General features: G+C 41.9%; 1 protein-coding gene across 3 annotated transcripts in view; it reads right to left on the bottom strand.

The window, feature by feature from the left end:
* ZNF521 (zinc finger protein 521) overlaps positions 1-21,203 on the bottom strand; it is a gene marked incomplete at its 5' end in the record, with an annotated part of 204,047 nt that extends 182,844 nt beyond the window's left edge. The window contains 3 exons of one of the 3 annotated variants that reach the window (XM_081996547.1): positions 3,874-3,933; positions 4,985-5,047; positions 21,149-21,203. In XM_081996547.1, the coding sequence (XP_081852673.1) occupies positions 3,874-3,933; positions 4,985-5,047; positions 21,149-21,188 (163 nt within the window). The remainder of the gene's footprint in view (positions 1-3,873; positions 3,934-4,984; positions 5,048-21,148) is intronic. The other 2 variants (XM_081996548.1, XM_081996549.1) reach the window with 2 other exon arrangements.
* Between the last annotated feature and the right edge of the window lie 318 nt (positions 21,204-21,521).

Raw genomic sequence — 21,521 nt, 5'->3', positions numbered from 1 at the left:
AGGGCAGCATTTATTTTTAAGGGTATCATATTACAGAGGGAAACCAGATTGATTTTAAAAAATAAAAAACACATTCTGAAGGCAAAAATGTATTTGCTTTGCAAAAGCCCTGCCCATACAAGTGTGATCCTTGTGTGACAAATTACATTCACAAGGTCCTTTCAAGAGTGAAAACTCCAACTTGGGCTGCTACTTCCAAATAGAATAGACTAGTCTGCGAATTCACATGCCAAAAAGGGATGCTAATTAAATAAAAGGACTCTATGGCATTTTATCCATTGTTGAACACTCTGAATCTAATAACTCCCATCGCCACTTCTTCCAAGATATTTTGCAAGATTAATAAAAGTAGTTAGAAGATCACCAGGTTATAAGCGGTTCAGAAAAAGAAATAATTGTCTTAACTGTTGCAAACTGACCCCAACATCATTAAACACTTGTTGGAAGGCAGCATGTGCACATCGCATGCTATTAGTTGTTCAGCTCAAGCTCCCAGTTTCATCTCATAAAACTGACAGCACTCGGGGAAATGTGGGCACTGGGTTTGAATTTTAACATGAGTATTTAAATGCTGCACATAAAGTTTACAGACCTGTTTGTTTTAAAATAAGGGTAGCATCTGACTCTACTTTAAGTGTAATGCCGAAGGAAAGAAAAGGGAGGGGAAGGAATTCTCAAGACTTATTATTCAGAAGCACTTGCACTGTATAGGAATTCAGCAATACACACACACGTATGCACACATGCACCCCTTAGTGCACAAAAGCCTAAAGAATCGCTCAATTTAAAGCTTCCTACTTAGAGACCAGTTATGAAAATTAGACTCATTTTAAGACTAATAAATGTTTTGCTTCTCCTTCTGCATTTGCAGATATAAACTCCACAGGGACAGAAGTCTGTCAGGCTTATTCCCTTCTGCTGCAACTTTAGAATACATGCTCTAGCCAACTGGCACATTTGTTTTTAGGTCAACACTTAAGTGGGACCCTCTGGGACCTAGGTTCGAGTTTAGCCTACGACAGCCTTGTGAAATGAGTTCTGGCAGTCTCAGCCCCCCTCAATGAATGCATTTCCACCGTGATCTGCTTCCCTGAAGAGACGTCACCACCAAAATAAAAAGATATTTAAAGAGAGAAAATATCATTTGGATGCTTTGTGAATAGATACGTTTTCTGTTACGACAACAAGTAACTTCCATCAAGAACTGGTCTAACCTTACATAGTTACTTAAGCTGAGGATAAGTTGCCTTATTTGAGCTGCTTTTTTGAAAGACTAGAATAAAACCTATTTTATAAACGTGATATGGATTCACCTATACTTTCTCCTTAGCTTCCCGTTCAAAGCTCATGGTCACATACAGACTTCAGGGCAAATGTCCTTCATCTCCCACATTTCTTTCCCCCCAATATCTGCAACAAGCGCAGCCACAATACCCTCAACAAAGATCGTCTTCACAGTATGATTACCCTTCCCAACATCTGCAAATGCCACTGCCATTTCCAGAGGCTTCCCTGCCCTATTTCAGAGGCTGCCATGCACTAACTGAAATTTTTCGTATACATCAGCAACAATACACACACGGGCTCCATCTGCAGATATCATTGAAAATTATCTAGTATGGAAAGGAGGGTTACATTTTTGGAACAGAAATAAATTCAGCCACTTAAAAAAAAAAAAGAGAGAAAGAACAGTTGTCTTCTGTTACTGATTATGTTAACATTGTTTATAAATGGAAATTAAAAGAAGCATGATTTTCTCATTACTGTGTTCCCTGGCAGGTGGTTCTCCCCTTCCCTTCTTCCTCCTCCTCATAAGGGATGTTATTGCTGTAACTTGGTCTAATAAAACTGCAACTTTGGGGAAAATGAAAAATTGCATTGGCTTAAAAGTGTTGGAGGCAATAAAGCCATGGACTTCAATTAATTTCAAGTATGGGAGCGGTTTAAGGCCAACCAGCAGAAATTCTATTCTGTCCATGTAAAAATGAGGTTTCACCACATTTACTTTTTATAACCCATATAAAAGTCAAGTAAAAGTAATGAATACCTAAAAGTCATCTCAGTGGACTGGCAAAGACTATCTGTATTCTTGAAACTCATCTTACATATTTCTGCCTATGCTACAAGGATCCATAGCTAATCACAACTAAAACATCAAACTACCAAGGAAACAGCCTCCTTTCCAATCCATTTCACCGCCTTACAGCAGACCTCCTTCCAAGCCACTTCTGCATGGAAAAGTGCTGGCAAAAGAAAGGAAAACTTAGATCATGTGGTTATAATTATTACCAGGCAAGGAATATTTCTTCAGCTCAGTGGTAAAGTAAAACTCTGTCGCTCTCTGCTCCCAATAGTGTCCATCGCAAAACAACTGCCTCATTAAATCTCTGCAGTAAGATTAATATGCCGTAGCTGCACTACATTTATAACTTGGTACTCTATAAAAAGCACATTTAATGGTTAGAGCCAGAGCTTAGATACAAAGTATTACTATAAAAACTTCTGGCAGTGTGTACACAGTGTGGGCCTTCTGTACTGCTTGCTCTATCAGAAGGTTTTTTGTTTTTAATATCGGCACTGCATTCTTGCTATAGAGAAAAACAGAATGTTAAGTCTTGCCTAGAAACAGACAGAGAACAACACAGGACATGATGGCAAATAAATAACTAGCAGACAACTTAACCATTGAGAATTATTTTAAGAAAAAATGCAGAAAGGCAACCATTCCTTGTCATATTGATCTCCAGTTTAGCAGTCCTCTATTTTTCAACTTTGTGTGTCTACAGCAGTACAAGTTTGCTTTTTTCCAAGTTTGCAGACAGCTAAATGGAGACATAAGTACATTCAGAAGAGTTTGAGAAATTTCCCATTAAAAGAACAGAGAACGCTCTCACTTTTATTTCCTCTTTTCAAACAACACAGTTGATGCGCAGAGTCACTAGAACCTATAAACGGCATCAAAACCAAACCCACAAGATACACACACACGAGAAATACAAAGCCTTCTAGCCAAAAAAAAAAAAAAAAAAAAGAAAAAATTAACTGCACTCTTCACCTTCGTGAGACAAGTAACTCCAACTGTTCTCAGACACATTACCTACATGCAGTCAGAGATGACTAGCCTTCTAGGAATATCCTTAAGGAGACGGCCCTTACTCCAAAAGGTGACCTCAGCTGAATGAATGAGACTATTCAGATGAGTCAGTCCAGCTCTTCAGATAAAATTCTGTGCAATCAGTACCAAAGACAGAAGTGAAATATTTCTTGCGTTCTCAGAACCGTATTAGAGAATAAGAGAGCCCTTGTTGTTACTGGGAATTCACAATTATTTCTTCGAGATTATTAACAACACATATCCCTGTGATCCTGACTGAAACAACAGCTTTGTCCACCCCAGTCTCACTGACCTAAAATTAATGAGCCCTTAATTTTCTTACCCCTGACTGGTAAGAAATTATACAAACACTCCTAGAAGGAATTAACCTTATCCACGTATTTTACAAATATGAAGAGAGTTTAAGTGGAATTAATATTCAAGTTCATCTGAAATAGCATAGGGTGGGGTTTTATGTGGGGGATGTAGAGAAAGATTATTTTTATTTTTAAAAAAAGGAAAGAAAAAAAGAAAAGCATGCTGCACTTTAGAAGCATCTCACTTTCAGCTGGCTGACCTACAAAAGGCAGAATTTCTACATCTAAGGAACTGAAAGGTGAGGGGAGAGGAATGTTATTTTCCATTGCGAGCCCCAAGAATGCATTCTAAGCTGAAACAGAGAAGGAAGAATGCAGGCTTTGCAAAAACACCCCGATACAAAAATCCCTCACACTGTTGTCAAACAGTAAGCAAGCACTAATGAAGGAATTCAGCATTACCAGTCTGTGCGGCTGTGTGTCCCACACCTGCCTGCTGGTCCTCTGTTTCATTTTCTTCTACTGTCAGAAAAAGGTAAACAAAACAAAAACAAAACAAAAAAAAAGATGTTAGGTAGGTAGCTGAAGTGTTTCAAGCATCTTTACACCAGCTTCAGTTCTGAAAGCCAGTAATGCTTGTACAACACGGGCAAGAAAAGCTGCACTGCAAAGTGCGAAAGTGTAGACCAGACCAAAACAGAATACGTTGCTGTATGGAAGCTACACATCTGAGAACAGAGTGACCAAATTGGTTGCATGGCTTAAAAACCAAATCGATTTTCCTTTGGGATATGTGTCTTCCATGCACTCTGCTGTATTTGATTATGGAACTAAATGAGAGAATAATTCCGGGCTTTAAGATTCTACTCGCTCCACACGGACAAGCGAAAGCCTTCTCCTGGCAGACGGGAGAGGTGTGTGTGCGCTAATTCATACGTAAGCTTTAAAAAAATAATAATAATCCTATATTCAGTAGCAAACATCTCAGCAGTGCAGGCAGCCTTGCAAAGGAGAACTAACCCCATGCTGTTTTACTGTATACACCATGCCAGCATCTTTCCCTTGGCTCACAGCTTTCCAGAGCAGTAGAACTAAAAACAATACAATTCTTGTCAGATTCACTATTCAAAACTTGTTGGGCGAGAGTGAACCTAACAAGAGCAATTCTGCTGCTACTTTGAAAAATTAGAGCGCGCTGTTCTCATATGCTCTGATATGATGCCTAAGTAAGATTGACTCTCCCAAACTAAAAGTAAGGGAAGAGCTAAGAGGCAGAACCATTTCCTTTTTATTCTCCCAACGACCAAGTTCTTTGAGTTAGAGAACAGCGGAGAGAAAAGAATTCGTTCTCCCTCCACAGGGAAAAAGCTGAAAGGGGAAAGACTGCACTTTTACAGCATTTCCACTCCCAAGATTTCAGACCTCAAAAATAGTCATGCAACTGAGTTAAAATCCAAAGATTTGGGTTTTTTTTTTCCTGGTTCTTGGGACAACAGAGTGCAACACTTAGGGTCACATATAAATCTAGACATATATTCAAAAGAAGAGATACATATACACACTCCACAGGTACCTCTTTTCCTCCTCCGCCAACCCCAAGGCTTCATACAACTGGTTGTTTCTAGAATCTGAGTTTCTAGAAAAAAAACACCAGTTTTCGTAAGGACACTCTTAGGACACCAGAAACTTGAAATACAGTTCATATATTAGAAAGAGGCAAGTACAATCTCTGGAGGACTCTAAACAATCCCTATCTCTGTCCCAGAGCTGTGGCTGGCAAGCACACTCTTCTCATCGACAGAGATCTGATAAAGTTTCCCCAGCCCTGGAGTAAGTCAGGTATTTCACAAAATACGATTTTACGACCTGACTCTTTCAGTTGAACTTGTATTTTGCAGCCATGAAGTTACCAGTACTTCAGCTGTGATAATACTGTATGATTTTCTTTGTTATGCTGAAGCAGTCATCCCAGCAGCCCTCACAGCTAAAGGAAACTGGTCAGACAAAGAAAGCAATGGGAAAAGCTCATGAAAAGCTGAGCTTCAGGGAAGGGCTCAAATACAAACTAAGCTAAACAGAAAGATTTTTTGCTAGGGCAGCACAGATCAGCAAGACTCGTTAATACGGCAAGAAAAATAATGAATACAACTAGTATACAGTTTAGGAAAAAAAAAAAAAAGGACGAGATACTGCCTTTTGCGACTCCCGCAAAGCCCCCAGCAAAACCTCTGCAGCAGCCCAACCTGACCCTGTTTATGCCCAGCACCAGCTGTTGGTCTATGTCCAAAAAAATGCTCCCAAGAATAAGCTCTAAAGCTGAAAAATTAGTTCACTGTTCCACTCCTCAAAAGAAAACTCATCTTGGTCACCAATACCTACTGATCAACCTTATGAAAGGCTGTAGACCTATCTATTATTTACCAATGAAATCCTCAACCATGATACATGTCCTAAGTCTGAACTCATTCCAGAAAGGCAATTTAAAAATTCTGGCATTTTTTCAGTGTCAAGGCGGAATTGAGGTGCCCAGACATGAACTTTTCAAGAACATATTACCCAGTGGGAAACTTCAAAACAAAGCAGCTACCTGGTAAGAAGTAAACAAGATCTGCTTGTTTGAAGCGGATCTCCACTTCTAAGCGCATGCAAACCAAAATGCACGCGTTCATCTTCGCTGCTGTTCTGAGTGCCGACTGCCACCGGCGGCAGTACCAGCATCTCTCCCTGCTAGGGAGAAGTGGCTGCACACCAAAACGTCCTCAGCTTTGCACTGCTGCCTGAGAGGTGCAACCCAAGATATTTACATCTTAAAACGGAAAAAAACAAACATGGATACTGCCTAACAAATTGTTTTCAGGTATGGGATTTTGTAATGTAGAAACATGACAGTGTATGCATACATGAAACCATAAGTTTAAAAACTTCCCTGCTATTTAGGGATCTGAAAATTCTGTGAGAGCTGAGGTTTGCTTTCAACAAAGGCTTACCACTATGCCTTTATTACACTAAAAAAAAGGAAACAAGTATCATAACTTTGTGGTTAGCAGCTTGCTAAACCGTTGTTCAGGCCCTTTAAGGATTCTCAGTCACAACAGAACCAGGCAGGTCCCAACAGGTCGTGGCACAAAGACTTGCTAATAATATTCAACCAGACTGATATATTTGTCAGGAAAATTAAAACCACATTTAGGGAGAAATATGGTAAAAGGAATAAGAAAACTACCCCACAAAACGCACAGAATTAGGGAAATCTTAGCATCAGCACAAATCATTTACAAAAGAGCATCTCGTTTTCCTTTGCATTAAGTTAGATCATTCCTCCAACTAGCATGGGTATTTGTTACGTTCCGTAAGCTCCAGCTGGTAGCATCAGATAAGCTTCTGAATAGCACTTCATGCCTTTCCACAAGGAGATTCTGAAAACTTCAGCACTATTTCAGCTCTCAGGCCACTGTTAAACTCACCTGACTACAAAAGGTACTGTGACATGCAGCCAACATTAACTTCCCTTAAACATTAACTATACCATCTTCTTTCAGGAGAGGAAGGCAACTTCAAACAGAAGCATCTCTATATAATAAGATGCTTTACATTTTGCTAACCAAAACCATTTCTCTAGCACTAATATGAAATATAACTGAAAAAAGCCACAAGGATGATATGCAGATAAAACTGTAGCATATATGCACTATTATTAATTCAAACATTAAAATTACTGATACTCTAGTACCAGCATGTAATTGCACATAGGGGTGTCATCTCCATTACAGCATATACCACATCCTAACATATGATAAGATAAAACATAGAATACTAGTAAAAGGAGAAGCCTCAGGAAACCAGAACAACAGCTTATGAATCCAGACTATGAGTAAGTGATGTTACTGCTCAACAGCACTTCTAGATACATTTGAAATAATGTTGTCATGGAAGTAATGATATTCCTTGTCCCTACAATTACGTGTTTATGACCACAGCTCACCTGTTTTGTTACCTGTAGAAATATTTCTCAACCGACTTATCTGTTCCTTAAAAAAACAAACCATCAAGTCCCTACTACATATTTTCTCAGTGCAACTTTTGAAAAATGAAACAAACAGGAAACCCAAATAACAACATTTCAGAAAAAAAGAAAAAAAACCAACAGATCACCACCACACTTCTTGAGAGCAATTAAAAAAAAAAAAAAATCTCAGTAAGGGAAAAACAGAATTCCAGCGTGTCAATTCTATCTCCCATTATAAAACCTTGTGGTTTGGACAGATACCAGTTTTTTTAAATTTTACTGCAAAAAAACGTATCTCTAAACTGAAGCTGTATCTATGTGAAAGGTTAGGACATTTGAGCTTTGGTACAGCTAGTGTCCAAGGCAAGCCCTGGTTTCAGTTCAGAGCACCCCTCACGCTTAGGCTGCTGAATGTGAACATTAAGACCAACTATTCCTCTTCAAAGGAAAAAAAAAACAAAAAACAAGCACAACAACAAATCAAGTAGTACCATTAAGAACAGCCAATGAGGAAAACCTGTGGGAATTTTGATATAGAGGTCCTAAAAATAGAATTAATCTCCTGACTGCTCTACAGCAACACCTGCTGATCAATGAGGATTTCACCCCTTTTGCTTAAAAATCTCTTCATGGGACACATCGTTAGCCTATAAAGGAGGGAGATTATTTTATAAAGTTAGTATAAAATATACACAGATTTTCTAGCTTGCAAAATCTCATTCACATTCTCCTGACTAACCGGGACTCCTCTTCACTGAAGAGTTAATCTTTAGATTTAGCACCCTAAGGAAGAGCACAAGACATTTCTGGTTGATGCCTGGGAAAAAACTTGTATGGAAAAGAAATGGATAACACTAGAAATGTGAAAAAGGACATTTTCACTGAAAGGGAAGCCTTTTGGAGAACTCTAGCTAAGATTTATGGCTCTGAGCTATTACAAGCCATAATAAAATAAAAGCAAAAGATAATTGAAAAAAGTCTATTTTCTTCTAGTCTAGGTGGGTTAATAAATTTTAAAAAAGAAAAAAAAAAAAAAAAAAAACCAACTGCCCCAAATGCCTGAGCCTCTTTTCAGCTTGTTAAACAAAGCAGGAGAAGCCACATATCCCAAAATAAACTATAAAAATAGACTGCTATTGATTTATCCCTTTCTAAAACATATTCCTTGAGAGATGCGAAAATAAACCTCATAGCAACTGAGACTGTACAGATGGGAAGTTTAGGATATGTATTTTTAACTTGCACTTTGCATTTCCTATAATTCAATACTTAATCTATAAATTTCCATTACCATATGATTAGTAATTCAATTTAAAGCCATCTTTGCACAAAAGCCTTTTTCTTAGGATGGTAACTTTTGCCAAATGCATCTTCAATCTACATGTTTGAATAATTTCTGCAGACAAGTAATAGAGACACTAGCTGTATTAGCATAATCAATACACAATTTACCGAGTTACCCACACAGAACAGAAATAAAACGTGTGTGCCATTATTTTAGTACCTACAAATGACTGTAATTTCTGGAAGTATCTCTGCTTTTCTTTTCCCTCCTCCTACTGGCCACATAAAAACGAAGAGGACATTCATACTGCCACCATCTACAGGTAGATATTAGGTATGATTAGATAGATTAATCTCATAGCAGAAGGCAAATTTAAGAGCCAGTTACATGAGGTGCTGAGTATCCTCTAACTCTATTTAATAGAGTCAATGGATGTTGCAGATGTTTCGCACTTTGCAATAACGTGCTGTGGAAATACATCTCCATAAGGGTTCAGTCAGGATACAAAACTGAAATTAAAGGAGTTACAGAGTAGTCTTAAACGCAGGATCACATGTCAGCGTATTACCTGCTAGGGCTACACCTTGCTCTGCTTCCTCCTCTCCCTAGGTACCACTGGTGCTCCGAGACCCATCTTTTAAACTCTTCTGGCCGACACATGCGGGCGCACGATTTCCCACCTGGCTACGCCACATGTAAGCAGCAATTTAGGGGGTGACTCCTGGAAGTCAACGACCATTTCGAGCTGCTTCACAATGTTCTTTAAGACAACTGGCATTCATAGTACTAAGAAAGTATTGTTTTCTGAACAGCTTCATCTGATACGTGTGAATATTTGTATTTCTCATTTGTTTTCATTTGTGCTGTGACATACCCCTTTTCCTATTTCTACCCCCCCCCCCTTGTTAACAGTATTTTCTTGATACTGGGAAAATATTATTTTCCTTAAAGGATTCCCGTTACATAAAGCATTTTTCTTCTTGCATTTGCTTTTTCTAGAAGACAAAGCCCCTCACAGCATTCATATTCTTTACTCCTCTCTCTAGTCTATCCCAATCCTGAGCTTCGGGTTTTTTTCCCCTAATGCTCTTCTTGTAGAAAAGACTGAATTCGGAGTTCCCAATTAGACTGCAGTGGTTGGAAAGTATTATTCTTATGCTAAAATAAAGTGTTTTCCTAGTTAGTACATAAACATAAAAGTAATAAATATACTTAAGTGGAAAGAAATCATGCTTAAGAAATCCTTTGGATATTCTTCCAATCCTTGATCTCAAGGATGACAGTATCCAAATGTGACAGCCTAAAGACATCCAGTTTTACATAACATTGTGTGCAGAAAAGGCTGAAGATGCTCTTTCCTACAACAGGGGCAGAATTCTACAGAAACTCCAAAGCTGAGGGTGGGGGGTATCTTTTTCTGGGTAGCTGAGGCAGTAACCAATTAATCCTGCCCAGAATGCTAACTTTGCCTCCCTAATCATGCATCTTGTAACCAGCTTAAGCCACAGCTACATATATTCATATTTTTTTCAAGTAAACTAATAATGGCATGATATATTTTAAAAAGTACTTTTCTCCAAAAAATCTGATAGCTTTTTATAAACCTGAAGGAAATTCCAGGCATCCCTAAGACCCTCCTGTCATGCAATGTAACATATTATAATGGCTCTCCAAGTCAAAATGAGGACCATGGTGAGAATTAGCAAAGGAAGAGGGAATCTCTCTGGGAGTCAATTCTTGGTAGGGGGTCAGGAAAGTATTATTTAGGCTGTCCTGCCTGTCTCAAATGGAGTACTCCACCTCCATTCCTGACAATGGGACTGTGGGCATCCAGTACATTTTGAGAAACGATAGAAGTTAGGAGGCTAATACAAACTTTAAGCCTAATTATCAAACCCAGCACAATATGAATGTTTTCAAGTGATTCCTTTCAGTATATTGAAGCTATGTTTCACCCGAGCTTTCTTACCCTCTCAAAGGGATATAACTAAGAATTTCTGGTATTCCTACAGACCTGTCTTTTCAACTGTGCTCAGAAAACAAGAATTTCATTGAACACTGACTACAAAAACTTAAACTCAGCAAGAGAGAGCAATTTGAATCAAACTGACACATAGATCACAACTTCAAGGTAACCAACATTACACAAGTCTGAAAACAGGTGATAGAAGGAAGGGCTATGAGGACCTACAGTAAAGATTACTGTAGATGATCACTGCCTTTGAAAGTTAAGCCATTTATTTATGTGCCTAAAAGGAGGCACTTAAATTGAGGAGTTTGGGTTGCCTGACACTGTTCCAGTGACAAAACAAAACACAGCTGCATGCTTTGGCTCTATTACCTGAAGACATACATTTATCCAAGTAAGAAAACCCACATCCTTTCCATTAAGATTATCCCTGATTTACCAGAGATCTCCATCTATTGTCTACCAGGGTTTTAGAAGTTTCTTTTTTAACCCTCAAACTCTCTGCTCTGTTCTAGATGACTTTCTATGATGTAGAACAGCACTCTGGTCTATACCCACAAAGGAGCTTAGAAGCCCAAAAACTAGTGAGGGGACACGGCACCTATGTTGCCAGAAGTTCTGCTCAGATGCCCCTCAGGTGAGGCAGTCCCTATGGTTTTATCATCCAGGCTTTCTCAGTGCTGTGCAGCTCAATACTGAAATCAAACCAAAGCCCCCACCACAGCTGGCTAGTGGAAGACTAAATATTCCTCTGCCTGCCCAGGCTTTGGATGCAGACTTATGGGCTGGTTCTTCAGTTTACATACCCTTCCCTGGTTGCTACAAGATACTGTCAGAAAATGTGTGGGTTGAAATACCTCTTCCTTTCCCCCTCTTGCCCACACCCACTGGTTAGATCACTCACCCAGGATGTGGGTGGTACCATCTCAACCTTCTTCTCTACCAAAAGGATTTGTACTCATGTCATGAGCCTCCAGAGAGCGAGCACTTACCCTCTGACTTGAGGTGCACTCATTCATTGCTGCTGAAGCTGCCATACCTCATCTACAATATTCACTGAACTAGAAAGAAGGAGAATTAGCACGATACCTTATCCTTGTGGTTAGGGCACCCACACGGGAAGTGGAACACATGGACTCCAGTTCTGGTTTCACTGAACTAATCTATCAGAAATAATACTGCAGTAGGCACTTGGCAGACCGAGACCCAGGTCTACTCTTTCTCCATTGGTACTCAAGCCATTAGAGCCACGAGTCTTGTATACAAGCGCTCTTTCTCACCCTCTTGTCCAACAAATACTTAGTTACACTTTTGAAAAGGGAAATGTCATTGACAAAAATAAAAGGGCAACTCACACCCATCGCACAATACGCTGCTGTGTAATGACGGATGTACTCCCTGTGAGATAGAGATTCAAACACCCTTACACAAAGCACAGAACAGAACCCCTGCCTCTCACATCCTAGGAGAGCAAACAACTTTCTCTCTTCAGGAAATGGGAATGGAAGAGCAGCAGCACACCCCTTCAATTTCTTCTAATTTGGGAGGAAAGGAACAACCTGTCCCCTATCTCCAAAAAGCTGGATCAGGTAAGTGACCGCTATGATATCCTACTGCGCTAAGACAGACACCCACATCTAAAACAGGGGAGGAGCTAAGACACACTATTCTTTCCAAGTTTTTCATACTCTCTCCTTAAGGTAGCTCCTACTCAACAACATTCATAAACCTATGAATTATATGAAGAATCCAAGCACCTGGTGCAAGATGACTATTTCACTAGGCAACCAGGCACCTGTGAACTAAGCACTGCAGCATGCAAGCCCTTTTTTTTAAATTTGGACTTGGCCTTAGAGCTTTCTGGTCTTTCTTCATTGATTTACACTTGTATCTCGCTAGCGAGTCTTCTGGATTCACCAGAAAAAGCAAACCAAATCTTGTCCTATGCTTTAGCTCTTTGTAAGTCACGTAACGCAATCCTTCCCAGCAGTTGCACGCACAGACCAATAGCAACCCATTTCCTCCTCCCATCTTCAGAGTGAAAACGTTACATCAGGCATGGATCTTGACATCCTGTTGTCCTGGAACCAGTGAATCAGAAAGTTCCTTCCTCGCAATTGTATTCTTTGGAGGTGGAAAATAATTAACTTCCCCACCCCCTCCTCCTTCCTACTGCCACTATCCAAGTTAGAAATTCACTTGACTTTGTCTGGAAAAAAAAAAAAAACAAACAAACAACCCAGCCATCATCATTCAGTGACAGAGAAAGTTTTGTTGATCAAAGCATAGCCTAATCTTCCCAAGGACGCTGCCTCACTACGTCACATCATCCAGTCCAGCAACACAGCAGGTATTTTATTTTTGTTTTTAAAGTTCCTTTCAAGAAGCTAACGAGTCAGTAATGGGAGTTGAACTTGACAGGTTACCAAAAGAAGTGAATGATAAAAAAAAAAAACAACTAAAAAATCAATTATGATGGAATTCATTGTTTGAAATATATTTTCCCGGCAAAACACAACCTAAATAATAGTAAGGGCACAACAAGTTTCAGGAATTGTATAGAAAAGCCATCTATTGTACAGTTAACCAGGATATTTAGACTTAAAAAGTGCTCTAGCCTTTCCACACACTGAGTGCCTGTATGAGAAACTAGGAGAGAGATTCTGCGCTTCCTCTTTGGTAAGGACAAAATTCTTGTTCCAGGTTATTGCCTTGCATGAGAGAATAAGCTCTCCAAAAATGGGGTTTGGGAAGGACGGAAAACACCAATATCCTCACTGTCAACAACCTGTCCATTGTCCTCAGGGCTAAAAGGTGTTCTGCTTCAGCCAAGAGGGTGTTTAACTAATGACTAGTACTTCCAAATTTGTAAGGCGGTTAACTAGTTACTGAAACTATATTTTTAAAGAACCATAGTACGCCCCTATCGCATTAAAAAACAAGGGGGTGGGAGTCACTATACCAACAGATATATAAATGACTTTAAGAAATCTTGAAGGATTAAAAATCCTAACCTTAGAAAGAAAAATTGCACCTAGTTGCACTTATATTTAAAAGTGAAAGTACCAAATGAATCACTTACTCAAAAAAGCACCCTTCTCTCTTGCTCCCATGATTAAAAAAAAAGGGGAGAGTGGAACACAACAAAAACACATCCCCCCCAAAATCTAAAACTTCACTCAACTTTAACCATGCAGAATTGGTAAGTAACAATCCTACAACACTTCTGAGCACATATTATACAGAGTCAACTGCACAAAGAAAAGTTGCAGTATAGCATGCGCAGCATCACTCTAGCTGAAGGAAAATCTAAAAGGCACAAATAGGCACACACCAGGAGAACGTGGATAACGTAGACTAAATCCTGCAAAAGGTGGGGGGGGGAGGGGGAATCCTCTACACCTTTTTCTCAATAATTATGCTGTATAGAGGGAAAAAAAGTGTTTGAAACTGAAGGAATGAGAAGTGGGAAAAAAGCATGACCACTGTTTAACTAATATCGTAAATACAGAGGACAATGGTCCCGGTTCAAACATCCATGGGAAGAGGGCAATTTTGTGCCGTCTTACTAATGTGTGCACAGAAGAACATAAAGCAGGGTTTTTTTGGAAAGTAGGAGGGCTGAATGAAAATGTTAATTATAACATGTAATAAGGATACCCCCAAGATCAGCCATATCTTTCTTGCTACAGCATAGTCCCTAGGCATATGGCTAACTACTCCTTGATCATTATCCTGGCTAAAACTAAAGCTACTCAAGTTTTGGAGAATCATATCTAACTGAATTTCTTTCATCTCTAATAATTGCTAAACTAGCATAATTACTCATACTTGAGGTGAAATAGAACCCAACTTGCCCAAAATTAACGTTAAAACAAAAACAAACCTCATCACCTCTTTTGGTTTTTGCACATTCATCTTTTGTCCGAACCGTATGCCAAGCTTTGCATTATGATTTCAAAGTATTTAAAAGCTTCTCTTGTGCTGTCCGAGTTTTGTAACGGGAGCAACTGAAAAACTTTAATGCTTTGCAGTAACACACTGCAAAACGTATTTGAAAACAGACATGTACGTTTTCGCAGCACCAAATAAAACAGGTCCAATTCTTCATAAATGTGTATGTTGTCCCTTCAGGGAAAAAAAAAATATATATACATATGTACGTATATACGCCATGGTTCTGACTGAAGTAGCACATTTTCCCCACCCCCAGCTGGGACTGATTTTGAGCTCAGGTAGCCCGACAGGAACCAATGGAAACCATAAAATACAGCTAGGAAAAGATGCTAAGAGGTCTGTCTTAAGGTATCAGGTTTTACACTATGTTTTAACCAATCTAAAAAAACAACACTAAGTATCTTATTTTCAGTGTTTTACAGAGAAAAAACACTCAATCCGTACGGTCTACATGAAACGTTAACAGTCCTTCTAGATCCTTTCCTCATGTACAATTATTCAAAAGGAAGATTTTTTTTTCCCCAAAAATGTGCGAGTTTCAAAATACTGAATCGTGTGTTCAGAACAAAGAAATGAGAGCGACTAAACCAGTTGTAAATCAGCCTGAACGAATGACAGAGCAACAGAAAGCCTTTCAAGACATCTTAGATCACGGCAGGTATCGTTATCCTACACGTGCTAGGTAAGTGCCTCCATACTGACACGGAGGCACTCCCTTCTCTCGTTACACAAGTTAACAGCAACTCGGGAAAACAAAATCAAACCAAACCAAACACGCAGCATTTCTAAGCCTCTTAAGATTATCTTTGTCACAAGATTTCACCTTCGTGGAAACTAGCAGTACAACCAGCAGCTGTTTAGATGGCAGCTGTTGCGATGTTCACTCCTAAAAGTACCTGCTCCTAAGTAGTAGATGGTGATGGTCAATATGACTCATGCTGGCCCCCAAAATGACCGGGTAGCATAACTGTAATCATACCACTAATCGAGACCATCAATACCACTATGCATTGCCAAAGTCAATGAATTAGGGATGTTTTTGTTGTTACGGATTTTTTTTTCATATATAAAGGAGCTGGGGCTTGCTTTGGCAAGTCAAAAAGAACACTATAAATAGCGTGCATTATAAAAAGATGCTAATCTTAAATCCTCTTTGTAATTTGTTTTTTCATGTACTCTTTTATGTTCGGTATCTTAATTTTTGCCCTTTTTTGGATGGCCAAATAGAAGCCAGCTATTCACTCATGCATCAAACAGATGTTTTTGCTTTTTAGGCCAAATGGAATCTTACGAATTTTTTGTTCCCTCCCTATAAAAATGATGATGCCAAAATAACACAGCTCCTGAAAACGGCCCGTTCAGAAAAAGGTCTTTGGACCAGTAACACTGAAACTTTAAGGCAAGTTCACAGAAATCATGCCCATACTAATTGCTGGTTTTGTTTATGCCGGATTGATTATAGTGTAATAAGCAGACAATCTTATGACTTTTGAGTTTAGTCCATGCAATTTAGAAGCTGGGGAGGGTTGGGGCTGAGAATAAACATCCAAATAGTTGACAGATACACAGAAATTGTAAAGGCTACTGTTTGAAGGGGATCCGAATGTCAAATTCTCTCCGAACTGTTGCTGCAATTAAGGAAGATTTTTGTTTTAATCCCCTGCTGTTCTACCTTCCTTGGTACTACACCACCTGCACCTCTGTATGAGAAACATCCTTTCACTTCAAATTTATGATGAGGAAGCAAGTCACATTAAATTTACTCAGTCCACCAACACTCTGCATGAATTGAGTTGCAGTTGTAGATTCAGGCAGGATGGAAAGAGTACCTAGGTTTCCTCAAAAAGAGGGAACAACTTTAAGAGAAACTCCAGGCTTGCCAAATTATTTCAAGATACAAGCCTTCTTTAAGCAGAACATAGATATGTAAAATACAGCTGACAAATTTTTCCTTCTCGTCTTTCTAGGAACTAACATTCAGTAATTTTATTTCTGCGGCCAAATGTGGGATACAAAATTACAATCAGTAAAAATTTGCTTTGAAGTAATAACAATTTTTTTTTTTTTTTCAAAAAGAAATCACTTTCAGAGATCAGTGCTTCTATTAAAGGTGTGGGGCTGTTCTAGTTTCCTTGTGATGGCTTGTCCAACACCTACAATGTCTGTGATTTTTTTTTCCACGGGTGACTTTAGCTTAGGGAAAACTGGGTTTAACATTTAGTAGGACTACATTTTCATTCAGGCTTGTACAAAGAATACCTGGTTTTCTTTGCAAGTGACTATATTTTTTTAACTTTGTTTCTACACAAAGTTTCTCATCAAAAGCCGGTAGTAAGGGCAAAAGAAAAACCTCAAGCCCTCCCAAAACTGAAACCCCATAAACCAGAAAGGGAGGGCGGGGGGCGGCGGTCAGTAACCTAAGTGTGAGATCTACAAGGTATGCCAAGTCACAAAAAAAGGTTTACCGTTCAAATGGCCAAGTTAAACAAGACACGGGCAAGCCGCTCTCCCACCCTCCCTTGCTTTCTGAGCTCAGGGGGTCTCCAGCACCGTTTGACTTAGGGAACGGTGTTGCCCTTAGGTGTTAGGAATTGAAGGACTCATACCAACTGCTCTTCTTCAACACCCTTCATTTGCACAGCGGCTCTTTTGGGGCTTATACACGGGTATCGGATCTCTGACTGATCGCTCCCCACCTGCTTTTCTCCCAGTATCCTCCCGCCCCCACCAAATGCATGAGGTGATTCTGATCAGGTCAATGATACCAAATAATTTTTTTTTTTCCCAGAAGCTAGCCAAGGAAATGGGATAAATTAATCAGTAGAATGAAATATAGGTCAGGACTGATGAGTTTGATGCAATTGGTCCTTCCTCTGCCTAAAAGAACCTGGCAACCTGGCAGCTGAACTTTCATTTCTCCTTCCTAAAGTAAAATAAGATATTCAAATTACAGTTTTTCAGAAAGTTAAATAATTTACTCTCCTTTCAAGACTTTTTTTTTTCCCCCGCAACCCTGCAGTATATTTGTAAGAGTCAATGCTCTTCACAGAGAATGACAATCTTATTTTTCATTGGAAAGATATTCTTACTATTCTTAAATTGTAAGAGGTTTATCCAATGTTAGCCATGCCTTTTTTCTTTCCTAGGTCCTAACCTGAGATGCAATCCTCCCCAAGAGCTGGGGACAGTTCAGACCAAAGTTGGCAAGAAACCAAAACAGGGAGGGGAGGAAAAAAAATATAAAATAAAGAGAGAAAAAGAAATAGAAAAGGAATGTAAACAGAAGCCAGGGTAACTCAAAAAGTGTATTTTCAAGAAATAGAAGAAATTTAGTCATTAGCAAGTTCTTAACACCCACCATTTCAGATGAATGTTAGTTTCATGCATTCAATACAAAAAACTCGATTGTCATTTTGTTTTAATGTATTTACCTGCCTTGTATCAGTATTCCCCCAAGATATAAGTTTCAAATTAAGTTATCAAAAGTGACAGACATATCAAAAATATCTCTTATATCTTCCCCCCAGAAAGGGCTGCTAAGTACATGACAAATTGGAAATGTAATGTGTAACTCCATATTTTATTTAGATGTAAAACAGCACTCATGAGTTTAAATAACCCATTTACATACATTCAAAGAACAGCTTTTCAGAGAAGCTATTTAAAAGACTGTTTATTTTTAAACCATAGAACTGTATTTTGTACCGACTAAATCAGTAATACTTAAGTAATAACGAATTTAAATAAACGCTGCATTGGAGGTACAGTTGAAATTCTCCTTGCAACATTACTTACAGCTTTTGTTTGTTCACTGAAAATGAAGATGTAATAATTGATGGGCAGCCTCTTGTCAATGAATTTAAATGCTATGCCTATGCAAGCATCTCTCAACTTCTTAGATGAATCTCATTATTAGCCCTTTCAGAAATCTTACAATCGGACTGCTCTCAGAATACTATTAATCCACTCAAAAATTGACACGATTCAAGGAAAATAGAACAGGGAAAATGAAAAAGATATTTGAACAAAGGCCACCAAGAATGATAACCTACTCCCCAAAGGTAATTACTGCAGGAATAATTACAGAAGATGATTGATTTACTGCCTGGTTTTAGTTGAAAAATAGTAAATAAGGCACTGTAAAGAAATCTCTTCTCATCTCTGCCCTGAGCATCAAGCAGTTTTCTCAAGTCAGTAGTTTATTGTCAACAGATCCAAGCTACTCCATCTGAACCAAAGAATGTTGCTGTTTTTTTAGGGAGTCTCGGGCTACTGGTACGTAAGGAAGGCAAAGCCCATACCTCCACATAAAATGGAAGCTGTATCTTTTGTTTTAAATTAAGTGTAATGTTTACAGGAAGATATGTGAAACAAACCTCCTGTCTCTTAATGCATCTAACAAAAAAACACGAGTAAAACACGCCCAATGTCTAACAGGAGAACAATTTCCTCTATTTGCCAATTAATTCTGAACGTTTATACCTTTGCACTTAAATACTTGGAGGTCTAAGACTACCCTTCAGCTGAAGTTTCCCAGCATCTTCTTTGCAAATATAGCTAATAGGTCGCTCTCCTACTGGCTCTAAAACTCTTATGCGCACGTAAATAAATCCTCCCTGGGAAGCTCGGAATATAAGTGCGCGCCCAAGCAACAGAACTTTCATTGTGGTATCATTTGTAAAAGGGAAGGGAAGAAGCGGCTCGTTTGCTCTTCGCAAGATGCCAAACAAAAGCACTGCTGAACCGCACAAACTTCGGAAAACTAGAGACAGACGGCAGCCGCAGGTAAAGCAGTAAAATCAAGGTGCCCTTTATTCCCTTTTAAAATATCTGGAGAGTTTAATAATTTAAAAAAAAAAAGCATTAAAACCTACTCTAAAGCTCGCTGAAGTCAACAGGAAGACTTTGACAAGGGAACTCCTGGAAAAGAGTTGTTTCAAGCGAGGGGAGCGCAGGGGGTTTTTTTTGCCAGGTCCTCCCGTAGAAGCCCAGAAAAGCAGACCCCGCTCCTGCTCCCTAACTATGCAACTGCGCTGGTTTCTGTGCACTTAACTCCTGAGCCGAGAAGACAGCAAGGCCCTGCCGGCAGCCGCGGGGCGGCTCGGGGCCGCATCCCGACCTGGGGCTCGCCGGGCCCGGCGCTGCCGGCGCAGCAGCCCCCCGGGCCGCGCAGGCCGCCCGCAGCTCCCCAGGCCTTGTCTCCCTCGCCCCCCTTCCCGCCTCTCCCTCCTCCTCCCCCCAACCCCCAAAAAAGTAGACAACTTATAGATGTTCTGACCTGACGCAACCCAGGCTTTATTCAACTTCACTGCAATGTACACACCAACCCGGGAGGAACGCGCCCATCCAGAGAGAGATGTTTATTTGAGGTGACAGCCACCCTCAGCCGCCTTCCCCGCTCGCAGGCGGGGAGAAGCCCCTGCCCGCCCGGCCGCTGAGGCCAACGGCTCCCGGCTCCTCGGGGGGCGGTCAGCGGCTCCCCGCTCCTCGGAGCCGGAGGCGGGGGGCGGCCAAGCGGCTGCCCGCTGCTCCAGGCGCGGGGGGGGGCCACAGGGCGCGCCGCGGCGGGCTGAGGGGCGGCGGCGGCGAGGGGCCCGCCGGGCCGGCGGGGGGCGGCCGCGCCAGGCCGCGGGGGGGGCGGGGGAGGAGGGGGCGCCCGGGCCGGGACGCTGCCGGCCCCGCCGCAGCCGCACAAGCCGCCCTTTGTCCTCCTCCGGGTCCCGGGCTTCCCCCCGCCTCCTCCGGGGGGTCCTGAGCCGCGGCTCCTGCGACTTGGGGCTCCCGGGGCGCGCCCCCTCCCCGCTCCCCTCGGTACCACCCCCGCCCCTCTTCTTTATGGATTTCCGCGCGTGTTTGTTTGTTTAACACCCCCCCGCGCCGCCGCCGCCCCTCACACATGCCCCCGCGGCGGCGAGGGGCCGCTTCACGTGACAGCCGGCGCCACATTCCTCCACAGCCCCAACTCCGGCCCCGCGCGGGGAACTTCGGCCCGCCCCACCCCCACCCCGCGCGCGCGCCCCCCGAAACTTCCCTCGCCCGCCGGCACCGGCGGCACGCGACCTCGCCGGGGACGGGGGAACCCACAACTTTTTGATCATTTCTTTAAAAAGCAGAGCTGCCGGCCGGCGGCGGCGCCGCTGCCCGCGCCCGCGGAGGGAGGGCGGGAGGGAGGCGGGCCGGGCCGCGGGGCCGCGGCGGCGGGGGCTGTCACCGCCTCTCCCCGGCGGCAACTTTCCCAGTCGCGCGGCGAGTTTGGGTCGCGCACGGCCGTTTAGGGCCGGGGGTGGTGGGGGGGTGCCTCTCCCACCACCGTCACCCACCCACCCACCCACCCATCTTTAATTTGGGGTTCGTCAGCGGCGAGGGCGGCTGTGGGGGTCCGGGGGCGGCGGCGAGGGCGCGGAGGGAGCCGCGCAGCGCGGAGGAGCCGGGCCGGGGCTGCCCGCGGGTGCGTTCGCGGGCGAGAGGGGCCGGGGGAGGGGGGCGAGGGGGGAAGGAAAGGGAGGGGGTTGGTACTTACCTTTGAGTGATCTTGGTTTAGCTTGCTTGCGGCGAGACATCCTAAAAGCAAACAGCTGAAGTTGTTTCAATTTCAGCCCTACGAGAAACTACACTTCCTCACAGCCGCGGAGACCCCGCGGAGACCTTGCGCGGCTTGCGCTCCTCCGCCGGCTCCTGCCTGCCCGCCTGCCTCCGCCGGCGGCGGCTGCCCGGGGGGCTCGGCGCCTCGGCCAGGCAGCTGCAACCAAAACTTTCCAAGCTTTCACCCCCCCCGCCCCCTTTCCCGACCCCCCCCCCCAAAAAAAAAGCACCAAACCAGGCAGAATACTTTCAAATCCTCAACTAAAAAAAAAAAAAAAAAGCGCCCCCCAAATGCCGTGAGACAGGGGAAA

The sequence above is a fragment of the Phaethon aethereus genome (assembly GCF_964289735.1).
Source record: "Phaethon aethereus genome assembly, chromosome: 2".
Lineage (NCBI taxonomy): Eukaryota > Metazoa > Chordata > Aves > Phaethontiformes > Phaethontidae > Phaethon > Phaethon aethereus.
The sequence above is the reverse complement of the archived record's forward strand: the minus strand, read 5'-3'. Positions and strand labels throughout refer to the sequence as shown.